The sequence below is a fragment of the Ochlerotatus camptorhynchus genome, unplaced genomic scaffold (genome assembly GCF_037179485.1).
Source record: "Ochlerotatus camptorhynchus isolate MF236.1 unplaced genomic scaffold, CSIRO-AGI_Acam_v1.1 ptg000204l, whole genome shotgun sequence".
Classification (NCBI taxonomy): Eukaryota; Metazoa; Arthropoda; class Insecta; order Diptera; family Culicidae; genus Ochlerotatus; species Ochlerotatus camptorhynchus.
Genome location: NW_027040694.1, coordinates 966,804 through 986,047, shown reverse-complemented (window position 1 = coordinate 986,047; position 19,244 = coordinate 966,804). Strand labels below are relative to the sequence as shown.

Sequence of the window (19,244 nt, the reverse complement as noted above, 5' to 3'; positions counted from 1 at the left end):
TGAATTGTATAAACGCCCTGAAAGAAGTCAGCAAATAAGCTACGAATCTGGCTAGGAGTATTGCCGAACCTACTGTCTGATTGCATTTTTGATGGAAAGCTCTTGGATTTTTGCCTTTCTTTAACCTACCAAAGTAACCATAGGCACGTTTTTCCACCTTTTTGGCTATATACAGCTGAACAATGGCTATACCAGTGTTTGTAAGTTCTGATGAGGTCCGTTTATAGCCAAAAAGACGAAATAACGTACCTATGGTTACTTGGGTAGTTAAAAAAGGATTTTTGTATAAAAAATGATTGAAATTAAGTGCTTAAACATTGATGCTAGATTCGTTTGCATTCTGCCAACTTTGATCATTATTAGCCTTGCACATGAAGCATTCATTCTTGTGTTCATCGTACAATACTTTTATTAATCACAGATTGAGCCGAAGCAAGCACCACACGGGCAATAATATTGTCATTCCGTCAACAAATCAAGGGAATTGTTCACAGTCATAATTTAAAAAAAATGACACTTCAAAACCAGGCAATGAAGTATGTTCGCACGTTCATGAACATAATCATGATAGGAGAAATATATGTAATATCGGCTTAATTTGAGCCCATACATAAGCGATGGGGCCAATCTTAGATCCATAGGCCAACATTAGAGCCATTTCCCCTACCAAGAACAACTTCTATACTATAACTACGTTTTCCAGAACTAAATCATGATTTTCTGAATAGAGTTCACGTTTTCATGACTTGTGTTGCCGTTACCGGTTCGCGGCGTACGCTGAAGCAGGCGTTACTTTTAGTTTGCGGAACAAGGTTCACGAAATGGTGTACATTCGTAAAGCGAAAATCGATTTGATCCGGAATTTGTGACTTGAGGTTGATAAATTTCGGAATGGATTTTTTCCCATGAGGGCTTCAGTGGACGCTTTATCGTAGGGACCATGTACTTATTACGTATTCTTCGTCTAATTCTTCATGATTTTGGAAGGTTTTTCTTAAGTTATGTTAAAATCTTACGTAATAAGTGCATCGTCCCTTAAAAGTACGTCCAGTGATCTTCTAGGGCAACTTTTGTGCTAGCGGAGTTGTCCATAGGTAAGTTTAGGCAAGTTTATGTCAACATACTAGCACATACAAAGAGACATAACACTCTGAATATTTTTGATTTCAATACATCGTCCATAAAACACTATCGCCATAACCCGCTCAACAGATAGCTGCAGTGTTCAATTCAAATATCAAACTCCATGGTAGCTGACTGTACGCGCCACTGGTAGCACACTACCAACTAACACAAATTTAAACCAATTGTTAAATGTTAAATGATATGTCTGTTTGTCTGTGATACAAGTTGTATTCCTTTTGGTGGAAAAATTACATGAATTTCACTTGTGAGACGCGCGTCACATGTTACCATACAGTAGTGATGAATTGTGTAGTCTTCGTCATTAGAATGATCCTCAGCGTTAAAGGGTCAGAGGTGCCATAAGTACAGATGTTTTCAGATTTATGTGTATGATAAAGGTTTTAAAACGCCAATGCAGTCAACACAGATAAAATACTTATTTGTATATGGATTCTAATACGGGCTTGGGGGCGACCCCGGCATAGTGGTTAACATCCATACCTCTCACGCCAAAGTCACGAGTTCAAATCTCACCCCCGGATAAGTCACGAATGACCCAAGAGTGTTAAAGTGACTATAATAAAAAAAAAAAAAATAATAATAATAATAATAATAATAATAATAATAATAATAATAATAATAATAATAATAATAATAATAATAATAATAAAAATACGGGCTTCATTACAAAAATTACAAAGCATTTTTTCCACAGACAATTTGAAGACATGTGATAAACTGAGACGATTATCTTCCACCAAAACACCGCGTTCCCAGTTTTGATCACTCTTTTATACCAATTCTGACGGTTTTTTATAGTTTGTTTATTTCTTCGGGCTCATTCGCTGTAGCTTTACGGAGCCGAAATTCAGTTTTTGTTTAACAAAATTCCTTTACACTAAAATTAGCAGAGCGGGTGCCGATTAGTCGCGGCTTGCTCGAGGTTAGGGATAACAATTGGTAAACAGAAAGATGGAGGACTATGGACGGAGAACATAAGGTTTGGGGATGCACTTTGGTGTTGTTTGAGTAATAGCTTACGGACTACAACATGCTCGATATCCTGATAACCACAGCACATATATTGCTGCCTGACGAACAGATATTGGATATGAGCCTTGACATAAGGCGTGTAAAGTCGCAGCCCATGTTCAACCCTTTGAACCACGGTTTGTTCGACATCTGTGGGATAATAGAATGTAACCATCACCATTTCATTTTTGTAGGCCACTGATGAGGACTTGCAATGGAGAAAAATTCGTTGAAGGTGATTTTTCTCTCAAAATATCGCCTCACCTGAGCCACCGAGTTCGCTTTCCCATTACCCGGAACTGAGCAATGAGATAGGACCCAAACTAAGGTGATAGTATAGGAGCAGTTGGATAAAGCACTCAGTTTAGATCGTATTTTAGGCAGGAAATACTAGGAGTGCTTCATGGGTCTCATTGAACGAATAGCCTCCAATGAGCTAAGACTATCCGTAATAATGAAATATTAGACAGAAGGTAGTGAGGAAATTCGCTCTACTGCGTAAAATATAGCTGCGAATTCCGCAACGTATATTTGATCACCATCTTCGACTACGTCGTACAGACTCATTACTTAAAACCTAATTTAATCTAAACGCCTTATTCTAGCACTAAACACATGTTAGGTCAAAATAAAATCAAACTCGCTACAAACATCATTAAAGGAACGCAAACAAGAATTAAAACAATTATTGAATCCAAAGTTCGTTCTGTGAAATGGAATTGCAAGTATACGGAGCATGGTTTCTGCAGTTCAGAAGGCGCTTGGAAATTTCCCAAATCCAGTGAAAGATTTTATAATTGACCTATCTGTGAAAACATTTTTACCGTTAATTACATGGTGGTATACTTGATTGCAAAAATCAAGGGAACAACCATCGACCGATAGTGATCTGGTATTCTATGGATTTCTTGCATCATGGTCAGATGAAAATTTACAGAGAAGCGATAGAAGGCTTGAAAGCAATCACGATCAGGGGTTGAAACTGTTGACGTTTTTTACGACACTCGCTTCGTTGTCATGCGCGACAGTCTGTTTTCATTCGTACTCTCATGCTCTACCGTCGTCTCTCGTACACAACACAAACAGGAGAACAACATTCGAGCAAAAAGAAAATTTTCAAATAACTATCATATGACATGTGTGATTTCGTTCTAATTCCTCAATTTGGTGTAAATTAAACCATTTCTGATCAGAAATGTTCTTATTAGGACATCATTGCTTGCTATTTTCAGAATTCACACAAGCACATCAGCAGCAGCTCTTATTATGAGAAAAACTAAAATACATACATTTGTGACGGTCTTCGGCAACAGTGTCGTATAACAGAGCCTGTCATGTGACATTTTAGTTTGGTACTGTAATTTGATAGCTTGTTTTGCAAATGTCGGAAGCAAAGGCAGTCGATTATCACAGAAAATATGTCGACTACGGTGACCACTTACAAGACTGATCACGATTGGAAATTACTGAAGAAGGATCAACCTCCAGCGTCATGTACTCATAGTACAAACTCATGAATCTTGTCTTAGGATTTCGGTCGAGAAGCTTCTCAATGTTATTACACGGGAAAAAATCCGTTCTGAAATTTGTCAACCTCAAGTCACGAATTTCGGAACAAGTAAATTTTTCGTTTACGAATATACACCATGAATAAAATTCATGGAATCGTGAACATTGTTCCACAAAATAATCGTAACGCCTGCGTTACGGTGCACCGGGCACCAGCAATGGTAATAGAAGTCATAGAAACGTGAACTCTGTTTTTAAAATCATGATTTTCAGTTCTTGTAAACGTGATTTAAGTTCATGAGTTGTGCTTGATATCGTGAACCTGTTCTAGAAAACGGGAGCATGGTTCATGAGTTAACAATAACATTATTGTCAATGTTTTGACCATGAAATAATCTGTTTACCACTGCCGGTAGTTTACCAAGATCTACCGTTAGCACCACCAAAAAATCTGCCGCTAAATACGTCGACGAAATACCAGAACCTGCCACGGTAGTCATCGATACAGAAGGACAAAGCCAGTCGCTGGGAAAAAATCCAGACAACTCTTCAAAGCAGCTAGCGCCCAAAACAACTGCACTGGAGCCGGCTCCACTGTTCACTCCGAAGCTAGACGAAATTGATGCTGTACCAGTGCCCGTAAACTAGACGATCATTCGCCGTATAAAATATATTGATTGGTGAATTCAGCACTCGTTGGTTTACCAATTCTACTGCCACCGCCGGAATAGTATATACCTAGCTGATATAAGTGAAATTGAACCTTCTCCGGGACACCTTGCCTGCCAAACAACTGGTCATAAACAACTGCTCGTGATTCAAGTTCACGATAGCAGGAACGAAATCACGCTTATGGGTTCATGGTTCACGAAATCATGATTTCATTTTAAATTTGATATAGCGTTACGATTTTTTTGGTTGCACTGAATAGGTGTGAACTATGTTCATGGATTTGTGATTACATTCTTGAAAATCCGAATTAAGTGAATACGGGAATAAAGTCATGAATTCAGATGAACTAGCAGTTCACGGAATAATGATTTTTTCTTCACGAATAAAGGAACGGTTTTTTTTTTTGCGTGCATTCATTAATGGCAATCGAATGTGCAGGAAGGCAGCTTCCACACCTGCGTAGAATATCGCACCCATTCATCAACGTACATGAACCGGGACCAACGGCTTTACTTCCCTTCCGAAGAAAGACGTGACCAGAGATTGTTATGCCTCAGAAAAATCCCACCGACCTCAACTGGGATTGAAGCCAGACCCATTGGGGTGAGAAAGCAGTCACGCTTACCACTACACCACCGGCGCCGGCAGAAGTTGTTCATAACTTGTGCGGAGTTTGTCCGAAAAGACGCCGATACAAACGGAATCAAAAGCTCCCTTAATGTCCAAGGGGGCCTCCCTTAGCTCAGCCGGTAAAGGCGCAGCTACAAAGCAAGACCATGCTGGAGGTGGCTGAGTTTGATTCCCGGTCCGGTCTAGCAATTTTTCAGGTTGGAAAATTTCTCGACTTCCCTGGGCATAGAAGTATGATTGGACTTGCCACACAATTATACCAATGCAAAAATGGTACAGGCATCGAAAGCTCTCAATTAATAACTGTGGAAGTGCATCATGAAAACACTAAGTTGAGAGCACGCAATAAGCTAATATGCGATATGCAATAAGCTTGAAATGCGAAGAAGAAGAAGAATGTCCAAGAAAACTGAACCCATTTGCTGTTTTCAAGCTGAATTTCAGTAGAAAGCAACGCAAGGCAGGCATTCGTTCCTTTGCCCCAACGAAATCTAAATTGCGTATCTGAAAGTAAACCATTCGTCTCGACCCACTTGTCCAGCCGAGGAAGAATCATTTTCTCCAACAATTTCCGTATGCAGGATAGCATCGCGATGGGACGGTACGAGTAATAATCCGACGCGGGTTTATCAGATTTCCTAATGGCAATAACTCTTATTTGCCTCCAATCATCCGGAACATTGATCTGCTCCAGACGTCTGGGAGTTTTTTTTTAAGTAAGTTGAACTTGATTCTATCCATTTCTGGAGCTGAATTGTTACATGAAAGGAGAGCAAGTGAGAATTCTGTCATCGAAAAAAAGGAATCTATGACGTTCCTAGCCGATGGAGGATCACGAATATTGGTTTCAATCAGGACAAACTTTGTGCGCGAAGCTTAGGATCTATCTGTCCGAATACTCCGTGTCTTCGTTGACCGGTGATGACGCGTTTCGCATTCTCCTGCCGACATTCCAGAGCGATCTCATGGTATGCGATAGCCTGTCTACGAACCGCCGTCAGTAACCGCGTTTCTCAACTTTGATGAAGCTCTTAAATGTTTTCGCGGGCCCGTGTATCGCTCAAAATCTTCGACCCTACCGTGTTTGCGGAAGCGTTTAAACACGGCGTACTTCTCGTTGTTCGCGTCGGAACATTCCTTATCCCACCACGGAGTGAGAGGTCGTTTGCGAACGCAAACACCCGGAACGTGTTTTGTCTGTGCTAATTCTGGCGGTTATTTCATAATGTAATCCTCCATTAACGGAATTACCACGACCAGCAACATGAGACCCTCAAAATCATTCAAACATTCAATTAGCACAGTAGGCAGGCAGGCACTTCAAAAAGGGGAACCCGTAATGCATTTTTACCATCTCGCTCGCTCTCCCACACTGACTCGCAATCACGTAGGCACTTAAATGTGTCCGAAAGCGAATGTGAGAATTTGTAATGTTGATAACAGCTCTCGACTTTCCCGCATAAGTATTAGCCTACTCTCACAATTCATACATCCACTGAATGATCGTGGACCGACCGGACCAGCCACCCAAGTGATGGTGCTACTACCTATACTTGCTACACACAGCTGCTGGTTGATAGCTCAGTTGTTAGCTAAGAACAAGTTCACATGTAGTGGGTTGACATAACATTATTACGACAAAATGCGTTCTTTGTTGGAACGACCGATTATGGGTCGTGTTGTTGCTAATCAAGTGATCCGGTACCGGTATGTCAACACTTAGATTTTTGTTGAAAAAAAAGCTTAGTAGAATGATTTTCAAGATAACTTTTAAACCGAAAAAGAACGCCAATCGGACGAATGTTGTCATACAGAAAAATCTCAATTGAATTCCACGATTGGTTGTGGCTAATTACTAAAAACAAGCGTCAGAGAACGCGTGGTCGTCGTCGTCGTCTTTGTCGTCACCTAGTCATTCGTAATAGGGTGAAGTGTATATTTTTACAAGACGAGTTTTAAGGTGAATTGCCGTGGAAACCTTCACACATATTCTTGTTTTCATTTGAACCGTATTTTTCGTACATTTTTTTAATGGAAAAACGGTTCGAATGAAAACGAGAATATGGGTGCTTATTTCTGATTACTCTAAAAAAAATACACAAATTTCAAGAACACAAATATCAGCTCTCACAAAACATACAACACTGAAACTGGAACTAATCGTGCGCTGCAGTGCAGCATACAGAGAGTTCTAATTTCATGTGCTAAATCCCAGCAGAGTCCGAGATTGCTCCTCTAGAAAACTTGAAGTGATAGGCCATATTTGGACTCTTCAACGAATCACCTTAAACGAGATGCGGATTCCCGGTATCAGTAGAGCAGCGAATAAGAAAATAATGATGCCGGTGCTGTTCAGCGTTTGCATGATGGTCAATTGAGGCAGTAGTCTGCTATCGCTGCTATCAGTACGAAGTCGCCTGTAGTGGTAAATTTGGTTCACAATTCAAAACCAAAGCTCCAGTTGCAATTCAAAACTCGATTGATAGCAGGTGAATCTTATCGGCTCCAGTACAAGTGATACCTGTTTTGTTTATCTCAGGTTGAATTGGCAATCGATATGATTGAGTGGCACTCAATGAACTATTATTAATTTTAGTGTATTTTTTTTTTTCTTTTTTCAGAAAAACGTGCCACTGAAGGAAGTGGTCTAGTGTCCCATTACGAGCAAAAGCGTAAAATAAGTGATTCTGAAACCATGTCTGATAACAAAGCAGACACTGTTTATGGTAAGTGCAAGTTCTTTATTTAAGCGTGGGTGGTACATTTAGATACATTATAGTCCGATACGTCAATTTTGCAGGGGTATTTAGGGAAACTGTGGGAAAGACGGAAAACTGATTTTTAGATTACTGAACTGTTGAATTATTGATTTTTTGTAGCACAAACTATGAATTTAAAATATTTAATGCATTTGGAAGAATGCTCATTATTTTGAGTTTTTCCCCATGCTCCATATAAACCCCATTGGTCAAATTTGTTAAATAGTACCATAACTAGTACACCTCCCCTATTGAATTTTAAAGATAGCTAAAAAGTCTTAAATTATGTGTTGTCAAAGATGGACCAATCCAAAATTTACCTTATGAATTCGCAAAAATCTCCACAAATTCTTCAAGTCTGTTGCTCTATTTGAACATTCAAATACACCTACTATTTCTATCTTCTACCGTTTCAGACATCGTGATTCCGTCAATGATAATCGCTGCCCTATTTATTGTTAATGGCATCGTATTCGCGGTCATAATGCGCTACAGGAACAAAAGAAAACAACGCCTTGAACTAGACAGTAAGGAACTAGCTGAACTGTAAAGCATCCCATCACTTCCCGCAATCAACCAAACGAAAAGTTACATAACAAACAAACAGAACAAAGCATGAACGAATACTCAAAACAATGATAATGCATGTAGAAGAACAATGGAGTCATTATAGGAATGGGTATGGAAGAATGAAAGCAAACCATCATCAACCGTCGCCATCATAATTATGCGAGGATAACTTTCGCCATCACATCCGTCACGTGCTAAAATGGTAGTGCATTTCGAAAACCGAGTACAGAATAATGTCGTACTGCTGTCTCTCCATCTTGTCTGTATGTACATCAATCTTATTGTACCCTTTACACGTGTGTCACACCACCTAATGCAACAAAAGACATGCCCGCCGCTTCTCAAGGGCAAGGACGCCATCATCTGCAGCAGCAGCAGCAGCAGTAACCAGCAACCCACACAAATAAATCATATCATCAACTCATCTTCATTATCATGGCCACTGGAGCATCATCATCGTCATCATCGTCATCATAGATGATTGATGATGAGAGTAAGGAAACCCAACATTATCATCGCCGTTAAAGGTAAGTCTAATCCACAGTTCAATTATTGGAAGAAGGATTCAAAATGCGCTCAGTTCAAGAGTCAAAGCCAGATATTTTGTCGCTCTAAGAAACAATGGAAAAAAATCGTCGTAGTTGAATAGCTTATAGAATTCGAGCAAACAAATATTAGAAAACTCTATACATACACACACACACACATACACGGTAACTATTTTGCACGCTGAAAAATTATTATATACAAACTACAAATCTCTTATATAGCATTCAACACAAAAAAAACAATGGTTATCGTGAGAGAAACAAGATATAAAACGAACAAAAAAAATATTTATATTAAGCAACTGCTAACGAATTTTGATAACTTATTTCCTCGATATTTTTTGAGTCCCGAAAATATTTTCTTACTTTTCCGCTTTGAAAATGCCAGGAAAACTCAATCTAAAAATTAGTACTCGAAAGTCGCAGCTTGGATCACACCGGGTAATATGTAATATTTTCTAAAATTATACAAATATATTCAAAGCAAAACGAGCAAAAAAAAAATTGCTAACTTGATAGTTCCATGTTAGAGTATCGATGTATATTTTCCAATCTAAGTTCTGTAGAAAAAAACAAAACATAAACGAACCACCATTCTGGAAAATAGAACGAAGAAAAGCAAAGGGCGTTTTGAAACCCAAGAATGCAAAAGTGACTGCTAAAACAACACAAAACAAAGTAAGCCAAAGATTAGATGTTAAACGCGCCTATAATATGCAGCCTGCTTTGATGAGGAAGGTAGAGAACAATTGAAAGTAACTTACCACACTGAAAAGAAAATCAACATGTGCTTTAAAGGAGGAAAATACCGAGGAAATTTAACGCTATAACCAAATTGTATGGAGAAAAAAAAACCTGTGGAACTGATGAGGGAATGGAATCCGGAACGATGCAGCTGGCCAAGTGAATTGTGATTGAAAACAAACAGAGACACGACGAGAAGGTGTGATAGGATGAGGATTTTTATCATTTAGTTTGTGGGCCCGTTCGCACGTGCGATGCAAAAACAAAACTAACGGAAATGCTAACAAAAATTGAACTAATAATGTATTTAAACGGAAGAACAAAGCCGTATGTGCTGTAAAAAAAATCACGTTGGTGGGATTTTCCCGCAATGGGGACATCTCATTTCGAAGACGAATCTAATTTTCGATTATTCAATTTGTTTTCTTTTTCGTTTAAGATTTCCACGCTGGGAGAATGTGAAGTGGGAAACGATTTCTTTCTTTCATAAATCCGTTATTTTCTTAATTTTTTAAGGAAATATTTATTTGCCGAATCAAACATTGTACTTCCATGCCGAAAAATAAAGTGAAACAATGAACCTAGCGATCGGCCGGTGGTGGAGCTCATTGTGTCCGAACTATCCATGTTTTAATTGGCTTTCATTTAGGAAACTTCTGTATCGAAGAATCACGTTGGAGATCACCCCAGAATCTAAGAGACAACTGATGGATTCCTTTGCCTCCAAGAACATAGCCATACGTGTGGTATTTAGTTTCAGCGCAGCCTTCCATAAGGGTACACCTGGAGATGACCAAAGTAGACAGAATCACCAATCGACCACCTTTGCATTGACGGAAAGCATATCGTTAAGCGTATTTTGCATGCAAAATAGCACCCTCTACCATGCACATTCCCAAGCATTGATTTGCAACCGGAGCATCCCTCGTTCATGCCATTTTTTCACTAGTTGCTTTTCCCTCGATCTGTCAACACACCAGCTGTGTTGAATAAAAACAAACCAGATGCAAGTAAGTGATGTCGGTTTGATTGAATTTTGCAGAAATACGGATCCGTAGGAGATATTCACAGAAACTCAGACTTTGTTTAGGGATTTGTTTTGATTGTTTAGTGTGCATTTTCTTTTGCTGGAAACGTGTTAAACGTGGTAACGCATCACTAATGAGTGCCCTTTCTACCACCGCTCATGACTTTAATATTTACACAGCAAAAAATATTATATGTCAAGAGCAAATTTTCATCATGTCGAAAGTAACATTCGCACCGATCCGAGAAAAATAAAGTTTTGTTTTGATGACCGAAAAGTTATTCCTATTTCCAATTAAAAACGTATAATCTCATAATGATAGCAATGTTTAACATATTAATTAGGGTTTTAATCATACAAAGCAGATCGCTAGCTTTCATACTAAAAAATACTGGTTTTTGAGTCAAAAGTTATTATACGTCGTTTGGTGGCCCCCTAATGTTACTTAAGTCAAAGTATATTTACCAGGATATTCGGGAGAATTATCAATCACGTCTCCTTTCGTGCAACCCATTCATCATTTTAAGACCACTGAAATCATCTTAGCAACAAACAGTTCGATTTATCCAATTTAATAATGAGAAAGCTCATTCCTTGTCGAACGTTCGGCTGATCAAGTTCACTTTGTGCTACTCTCCATCGTCACAAGTTTTTTTTTTTTTTCTGCGCTCTGTATATTGGATTTTTTCCCCGAACGGGGTTTTTTTGATCCACTCCCCTGCTAGTGACTAAAGCAAAAAGTACCACTAGCGGACCAAGACGCTCTACTCTGGAAGCAGCGGCCTCGGCGAGACCGGAGGTTCGCCCGTCCAACTTTAACGCCATCAACCGAGTCATCCCATCATCCGATCGCACCATCACATTTGCATCGTTCAACAGCAAGGTCATCAGCCGTACCACAACACAACAACAGATTCGGGCTATCGAAGCGGGCCCTTTGTTAGCCAGCACGTGTTTTTGCCTGCATCTATAGAATACCCACTGCTTCATCGCATAGTGGATTTCTTCTCCGTTGGGAAGACGCGCCATCCCGGTATAGAGAGATAAGTAATTTTTTTTTTTTTCATCAGAAGTTTTTTTTTCTGTTTGGTTTGTTTTCCGATTTTTAAGATCTGATTAATTCCCCTACAGCGTTGCTTACCCTTTCTTGCTTATTATTTAATTTATATACATTAGTTTCCCTTGTTTTTATTTGTTTTTTTTTTTATTATTATAATTTTTTTGCTGAGCAATTTACCTAGAGTGCGGTAGATTCTATCCCATATACTTCTTTTTTTTCTTTTTTCATTTTTAATTATTGATTGATTTCAAATTTGTGGCAAGGAAAATATTTGAATTATTAACATCAAAGTTTTCTATACATTCCATTGCGGTGATACCTTAAGGCACCGCAATGGATGACAAAAATAAAGGCGGGGGATTGTCGCTTGACATCTCAGATGATGAGTCAATTAAGTCTCCTTCATTTGAAAAGCTCGATTCTTCTGAGGAAATGGATATCCTTGAAGAATCACTTGATTTGCTCACCAACAAAAACACTGGAGCCTACCCTAAAGGGAGTGTCAAACCACTGCCTCCTTCTCCTCCTACTCCCCCTTCTCCACCATCGCCACCTCGTCTACCTGTTCCCCCTACTCCACCCGTTCCCCCAAAAACTTCTGCGACCCCCCGCCACAAAGCATACCCTGATGACTCGAAAGGTCCGTGGGTTGTATTTTTCCGGCCCAAACAAAAACCTTTGAATATTACTCGGATTTCTAAAGATCTGACAACACATTTCTCGGCCGTTACCGACATTTTTAAGGTGACGCCAAACAAACTGCGAGTTACCGTTGACGACCGGAAGCAGGCCAACCGGATCGTTGCATGCGAGCGTTTTTCGATAGAATATCGAGTCTACGTCCCCAGTTGTGATGTAGAAATTGAAGGAGTGGTCACCGAAGCGAGTCTAACTTGCGAAGATTTCTTGCACGCCGAATCCTTCGGCATCTTCAAAAATCGTTGCCTCCCAAGAGTCAAGATACTGTCCTGCACTCAACTACAGTCAGTGTCGCTCATAGGTACGAAAAAAAGGTATACCTTATCAGACTCGTTTCGTGTGACCTTTTCAGGATCGGCATTACCTGACTACGTCACAATTGGGAAGGTTCGACTACCTGTACGCTTGTTTGTACCGAGGGTAATGAATTGCTTAAAATGCAAGCAACTAGGTCACACCGCAGACTATTGCTCAAACAAACCGCGCTGCGATCAATGTGGGGAGGTGCATACGGAAGGTCCTTGTGGTGCTGCCCCAAAATGTGTTTACTGCAAGGATACTCCGCATGCTCTGAGTGATTGCCCGAAGTACAAACAGCAGGGAGAAAAACTTAAGCGGTCATTGGAAGCTCGCTCTAAGCGTTCACTAGCAGAAATTTTGAAAATGACCGCTTCATCTTCCCAAACTACCCAAAAAAGCAACAACACATTCCACCTCCTGCCAGATGATGATCAGGGCTCTGATTCAGAGGTTGGTGAGGATCGTCCCTTTGTCTTTAACGGCAACCCGAGGAAGCGATGCAAAACAAACGTCATCCAAAAACCTCGTGAGGCCTCTCGTTTGGACTCTCAACCAACCTTGACAAATTTAAGAGGTAGCGGAAATGTACCAAAACCCCCACCACCGGGATTTAAAGTTTGTAATTTTAACAAAGACTTTCTGCCACTTCCGGGATCATCTAAAACCCCAGATATCCCATTTTTTCAGCCAGAAGAACAGCTGAAAAATCAGCAAGAACATGCTCCCATGTTCACGTTTTCTGGAATTGTGGAGAGCATCTTCAATATATTCAATGTCTCTGACTCAACGAGGAACATTATTAATTTAGTGCTTCCAATTGTGAAAACTCTTTTGAAGCAACTAGCTTCCAAGTGGTCCTTCCTTGCATCGATCATATCCTTTGATGGATAATTCTCCAAATGAGGTCGGGGATATGATCTCAGTCCTGCAGTGGAACTGTAGAAGTCTTATACCAAAACTTGACGCATTCAAATTTTTAGTTCACTCCTCACTTTGTGATGCATTTGCTCTTTGTGAAACATGGCTCTCTTCAGACACAAATCTTCCTTTCCACGATTTTAACATTATTCGCCTTGATCGAGCAGATTCGTATGGAGGGGTGCTTCTCGGGATCAACAAACTCCATTCCTTTTATAGAATCGATCTGCCTTCCGTGACAGGCATTGAAGTAGTTGCATGTCAGGTAAATGTTCGAGGTAAAAGTCTCAGTATTGCCTCAGTACATCTTCCTCCGAGAACTGCGATTTCTCGCCAAGGTTTCTCAGATATCTGCTCAGTTTTACCTGAGCCTCGGTTGATATTAGGAGATTTTAACTCCCACGGTACAGGCTGGGGGGAACTGTACGATGACAACCGCTCAACGTTGATATACGACCTTTGCGATAGCTTCAATATGACAATTCTAAACACTGGGGAAGTAACACGAGTAGCCAAACCTCCAACAAGAGAAAGTAGATTAGACCTCTCCCTCTGTTCGAGTTCACTATCGTTGGATTGCTCGTGGAAAGTAATCCAAGATCCCTACGGTAGTGACCACTTGCCAATCAAAATTTATATTACCAATGGTTCATCTTCTACTCGCTCGATTGACATCGCGTACGATCTTACGAAAAACATTGACTGGCAAAAATTTGCGTCCGCGGTTATTGATGCCAGTCAATCGATTGAAACACTTCCTCCACTGGATGAGTACTCCTTTCTCGCGCGTCTAATCATCGATTGTGCGCTGCAAGCACAGACGAAACGTGTTCCGGGTGTTTCCGTTCGCAAACGACCTCCCACTCCGTGGTGGGATAAGGATTGCACCGACGCGAACAGCGAGAAGTCCGCCGCGTTTAAACGCTTCCGCAGACACGGTAAGGTCGGGGATTTCGAGCGGTACACCGACCTCGAGAAAACTTTTAAGGGCTTGATTAAAGCCAAAAAACGCGGTTACTGGCGTCGGTTCGTCGATGGGTTGCCGCGAGAGACTTCCATGAGAACACTCTGGAATGTCGGCAGGAGAATGCGAAACGCGTCATCACCGGTCAACGAAGACAAGGAGTACTCAGACAGTTGGATATTCAGCTTCGCGCGGAAAGTTTGCCCGGATTCGGTGTCGGTTCAAACCAACGTTCGTGATCGTCCGTCGGGTAGTAACGAAATAGATTCCCCGTTTTCGATGGTGGAATTCTCACTTGCTCTCCGCTCATGTAACAACTCAGCTCCAGGAATGGATAGAATCAAGTTCAACTTGCTTAAAAATCTCCCAGACGTCGCGAAGAGACGCTTGTTGAACTTATTCAATCAATTTCTGGAGCACAACATTGTTCCGGATGATTGGAGGCAAGTAAGAGTTATCGCCATTCGAAAACCCGGTAAACCCGCGTCGGATTATAACTCGTACCGTCCCATCGCGATGCTGTCCTGTATACGGAAATTGTTGGAGAAAATGATTCTTTTTCGTCTAGACAAATGGGTCGAGTCGAATGGTTTACTTTCAGATACGCAATTTGGATTTCGGAGAGGCAAAGGAACGAGCGACTGTCTTGCGTTGCTTTCAACTGAAATTCAACTGGCCTATGCGCAAAAACAGCAAATGGGTTCAGTTTTCTTGGACATTAAGGGGGCTTTTGATTCTGTTTGTATCGATGTCCTTTCGGATAAACTCCACGATAGTGGGCTTTCACCAATTATGAACAACTATTTGAGCAACTTGTTGTCTGAGAAATATATGAGCTTTTCTCATGGAAACTCGACAACTTCACGAATTAGTTACATGGGTCTCCCCCAGGGCTCATGTTTAAGCCCCCTTCTTTATAATTTTTATGTAAAAGACATTGATGGTTGTCTTGATGAAAATTGCTCGCTAAGGCAGCTTGCAGATGACGGCGTTGTGTCTGTTATAGGGCCAAGTGCACCGGACCTGCAAGGACCATTGCAAGATACCTTAGACAATTTGTCTACTTGGGCTATGAAGCTGGGTATCGAATTCTCTCCGGAGAAAACTGAGTTGGTTGTTTTTTCTAGGAAGCATCATCCTGCACAGTTACAGTTTCAACTAAAGGGTAGAACAATCACTCAAAGTATATCTTTCAAGTATTTAGGTGTCTGGTTCGATTCCAAAAGCACGTGGGGAAAACATATTGCGTATGTGAAACAAAAATGCCAACAAAGAATCAATTTTCTTCGTACAATTACTGGAACTTGGTGGGGAGCACACCGGGAAGATCTGATCAGGTTGTATCGAACAACCATCTTGTCGGTCCTAGAGTACGGTAGCTTCTGCTTTCAATCCGCGGCAAAAACACACATCCTGAAGCTACAACGGGTTCAATACCGTTGCCTCCGAATCGCGCTTGGCTGTATGCACTCGACGCATACGATGAGCCTCGAAGTACTCGCGGGTGTTCTGCCACTGACAGATCGTTTCGCGGAACTGTCCTTCCGTTTTCTTATCCGTTGTGAAGTAATGAACCCATTGATAATAGAAAACTTTGAGAAGCTGCTCGACCGAAATCCTCAAACAAGATTCATGAGTTTGTACTATGAGTACATGACGCTGGAGGTTGGCCCTTCTTCATTAATCTCCAATCGTGATTGCTTTCAAGCCATCGGTCGGTGGTTGTTCCCTCAATTTTTGCAATCAAGTACCACCATGTAAGAAACGATAAAAGATTTTTCACAGATGGGTCAACCATAAATGCTTCCACTGGATTTGATGTATTTAATCAATTTCATAGCGCCTCTTATAAACTGCAGAAACCATGCTCAGTATACGTTGCGGAACTCGCAGCTATATTTTACGCAGTAGAGCGAATTGCCTCACTACCTTCTGACCATTATTTCATTTTCACAGATAGTCTTAGCTCATTGGAGGCTATTCGTTCAATGAGGCCGATGAAGCACTCCTCGTATTTCCTGCCTGAAATACGATCTAAACTGAGTGCTTTATCTAACTGCTCCTATACTATCACCTTAGCTTGGGTCCCATCTCATTGCTCAATTCCGGGTAATGAGAAAGCGGACTCATTGGCTAAGGTGGGCGCTATGGAAGGCGATATTTTTGAGCGACAAATCGCCTTCAACGAATTTTTCTCCATTGCTCGCCAGCAAGTCCTCATCAGTTGGCAACAAAAATGGAATGATGGTGAATTGGGAAGATGGTTACATTCTATTCTCCCACAGGTGTCGAACAAACCATGGTTCAAAGGGTTGGACATGAGCCGCGACTTTATACGAGTTATATCAAGGCTTATGTCCAATCACTGCTCGTTAGACTCGCACTTCTATCGAATTGGGCTCTCAGGCAGCAATTTATGTGCGTGTGGCAGTGGTTATCACGATATCGAGCATGTTGTTTGGTCGTGTACTTTACACCGTGTTGCCAGATCTGAGTTATCCACATCCCTCAGGGCCCGAGGAAAACAACCCGCGATACCCGTTAGAGATGTCTTGGCGAGCCGAGATCTCGACTATTTGAATTTAATTTATGTGTTTTTAAAACGGATAGATCTGAGGATTTAGTAGTTAGTGTCATCTTGTGCTCTCCCAAGTTGTTAGCTGCCCATCGGTGTACCCCCATGTTTGTCTTTTTCATCAGAGTGTCGCTTAGTTCGAGATCAAGAGCACATTGCTCTCCAAACCTTGTGTTCACAATTCCTTCCCTGCCATCCATTTGTTACAATTTGTCACCCCTAACCTCGAGATAGCCGCGAGTAATCGGCCCCCGCTTTACTAACGTTAGTTTTAAGTAATTTTGTAATCTAATCAATGAATATTGGCTCCGCAAAGCTATAGCAAATGAGCCTGGAAAAATAAACGCATTATAAAAAAAAAATGAGAAAGCGCAACGACGAACGTACACTTTTCACGGGCTTCTCTGCGCTGTTACTTAAGACTTGTATCTGCATAGAAATCGGGTGACTTAAGTAACATCGAAAAATATTTTGATCGGAAAGTGATTACGTCAAAAAGCAATTTGACTGGTAAATAAATTTAAAAATGGGATGGGATCCCATATTCGGACAATATAAAGACTGGACTCGGAAAAAATGCGACACTTTGTTTTGGGTGTAACTTTTTATCGCGTGGGTAAAAATTAATGAAATTTTGGGTAATACTAGTTTAGAATGTTATGTATATATGTGTATATATCGCGATCTGTCAAGTAGTTTTCAAGATGCATTCGCAACAAAAAGAGCTACGCCAGCAAATCTTGAACGCGGTGATCGATAATCCTGGTCAGTCGCACAGATGGATCGGCAAAAGGCTTGGAATCCACCATTCGACCGTGTCCCGCGTTGTGAAGATGTTCCAGGAGACGAAGACCATCGAGCGGCCAAAAACCGATTACGGAATACCCAGAGAAGGCGCGGAAGATAAGGCAGTACTTTAAGAATAATCCGAACGTTTCCACCCGAGACGTGGCCAAAAAGGTCAATTCGTCGAAGTGGTTCGTCCAGCAGACCATGAAGCGGGCTGGGCTACGTGTTTTTAAGGTCAGGAAGGCACCAAACCGGACTGACAAGCAAAACGCGGTGGCCAAATTGGATTGGTACGAAGCGAAGGGCGTTAATGTGGTCCCGAAGGAGGCGAACCCGCCAAATACACCAGAACTTCGTCCGATCGAAAAGTTTTGGGCGATAATGAAGAAGAAGTTGAAGAAAAGCGGAAAAACATTCAAAACCGATGAAGCTTTGAAGACAAACTGGGAGAAATTGTGTAAGGAAGATGGGCAAAGCCTCGCCCAAGATCTCATGAGAAGTTTTAAGCTTGGGGGAGGAAATTCAATAAATAAATTATGCCAAAACATAGATAATATATAGTTATTTAATCCCTGAAAATTTGAGAAGTATCCGATTTAAAATGAATTTTTGGTGATCATTTTTGTGTGTCTCATTTTTTCTGAGTCCAGTCTTTATAGTGTAATATAGCAGGAGCTTCGATTGACACTGATAGCTCGACTTTGTTTACCTTTGATATTTTCGACGTATTGAAAATTTGCTCTTGATGTTTCAATCAATCATATTCATTGTGATGTATTGAACATCAATAACTGGTAAAAGTTGATTGAATATTACTGTCATTAATATGATTTGTTCCCAAATTTATCGTTTAGCGCAGTATTACGAACGGAATGACGAATGTGCAGCAGTTTGAATGTAATATTCAACTTTTTTTCTGTTTTCGTCAGATGTGGTATGTGTCTCCAGTGGAATGCCTTAACCACTTATCATTTTCAAGAGATTACATCTACTAAATTGACCTGAAAAAACTGGCATCACTGATAAGTTCGAAATGTGGTGGCTTGCTTAACGCTTCAGTGGCGCCACTATGAAAAATGCGAGCACAAACCATATTTGCGATAAATGTAATTGTGATTCTTACGTCTGTTTGTCTGTGCCACTACCTTGTGATGGAAAAAGTGCGTGAAAGACTTTCCATTGTTAACGACATTCGGTATACATACCAGCGTCTACCCGATCGTCTACCACGGTACACAATCTGAAACTACTTAAGGTTGGAATTAATCATTTTGTTCGACCATTTTCCACAGAGATGGCGCTGTTCCGCTGGTAGGAAGTGAT

General features: G+C 40.8%; 2 protein-coding genes across 2 annotated transcripts in view; one reads left to right on the top strand and one right to left on the bottom strand.

Annotated features, from left to right (window-relative positions):
• The window catches only part of LOC135702991 (uncharacterized), a 368,382-nt gene extending 358,217 nt beyond the window's left edge, over positions 1-10,165 (top strand). The window contains exons 11-12 of the mRNA XM_065224074.1: positions 7,590-7,694; positions 8,144-10,165. Of these exons, the coding sequence (XP_065080146.1) occupies positions 7,590-7,694; positions 8,144-8,277 (239 nt within the window). The 3' untranslated portion in view covers positions 8,278-10,165. The remainder of the gene's footprint in view (positions 1-7,589; positions 7,695-8,143) is intronic.
• The window catches only part of Ns4 (Nucleostemin 4), a 515,404-nt gene that overhangs the window by 449,991 nt on the left and 46,169 nt on the right, over positions 1-19,244 (bottom strand). The window lies entirely within an intron of this gene.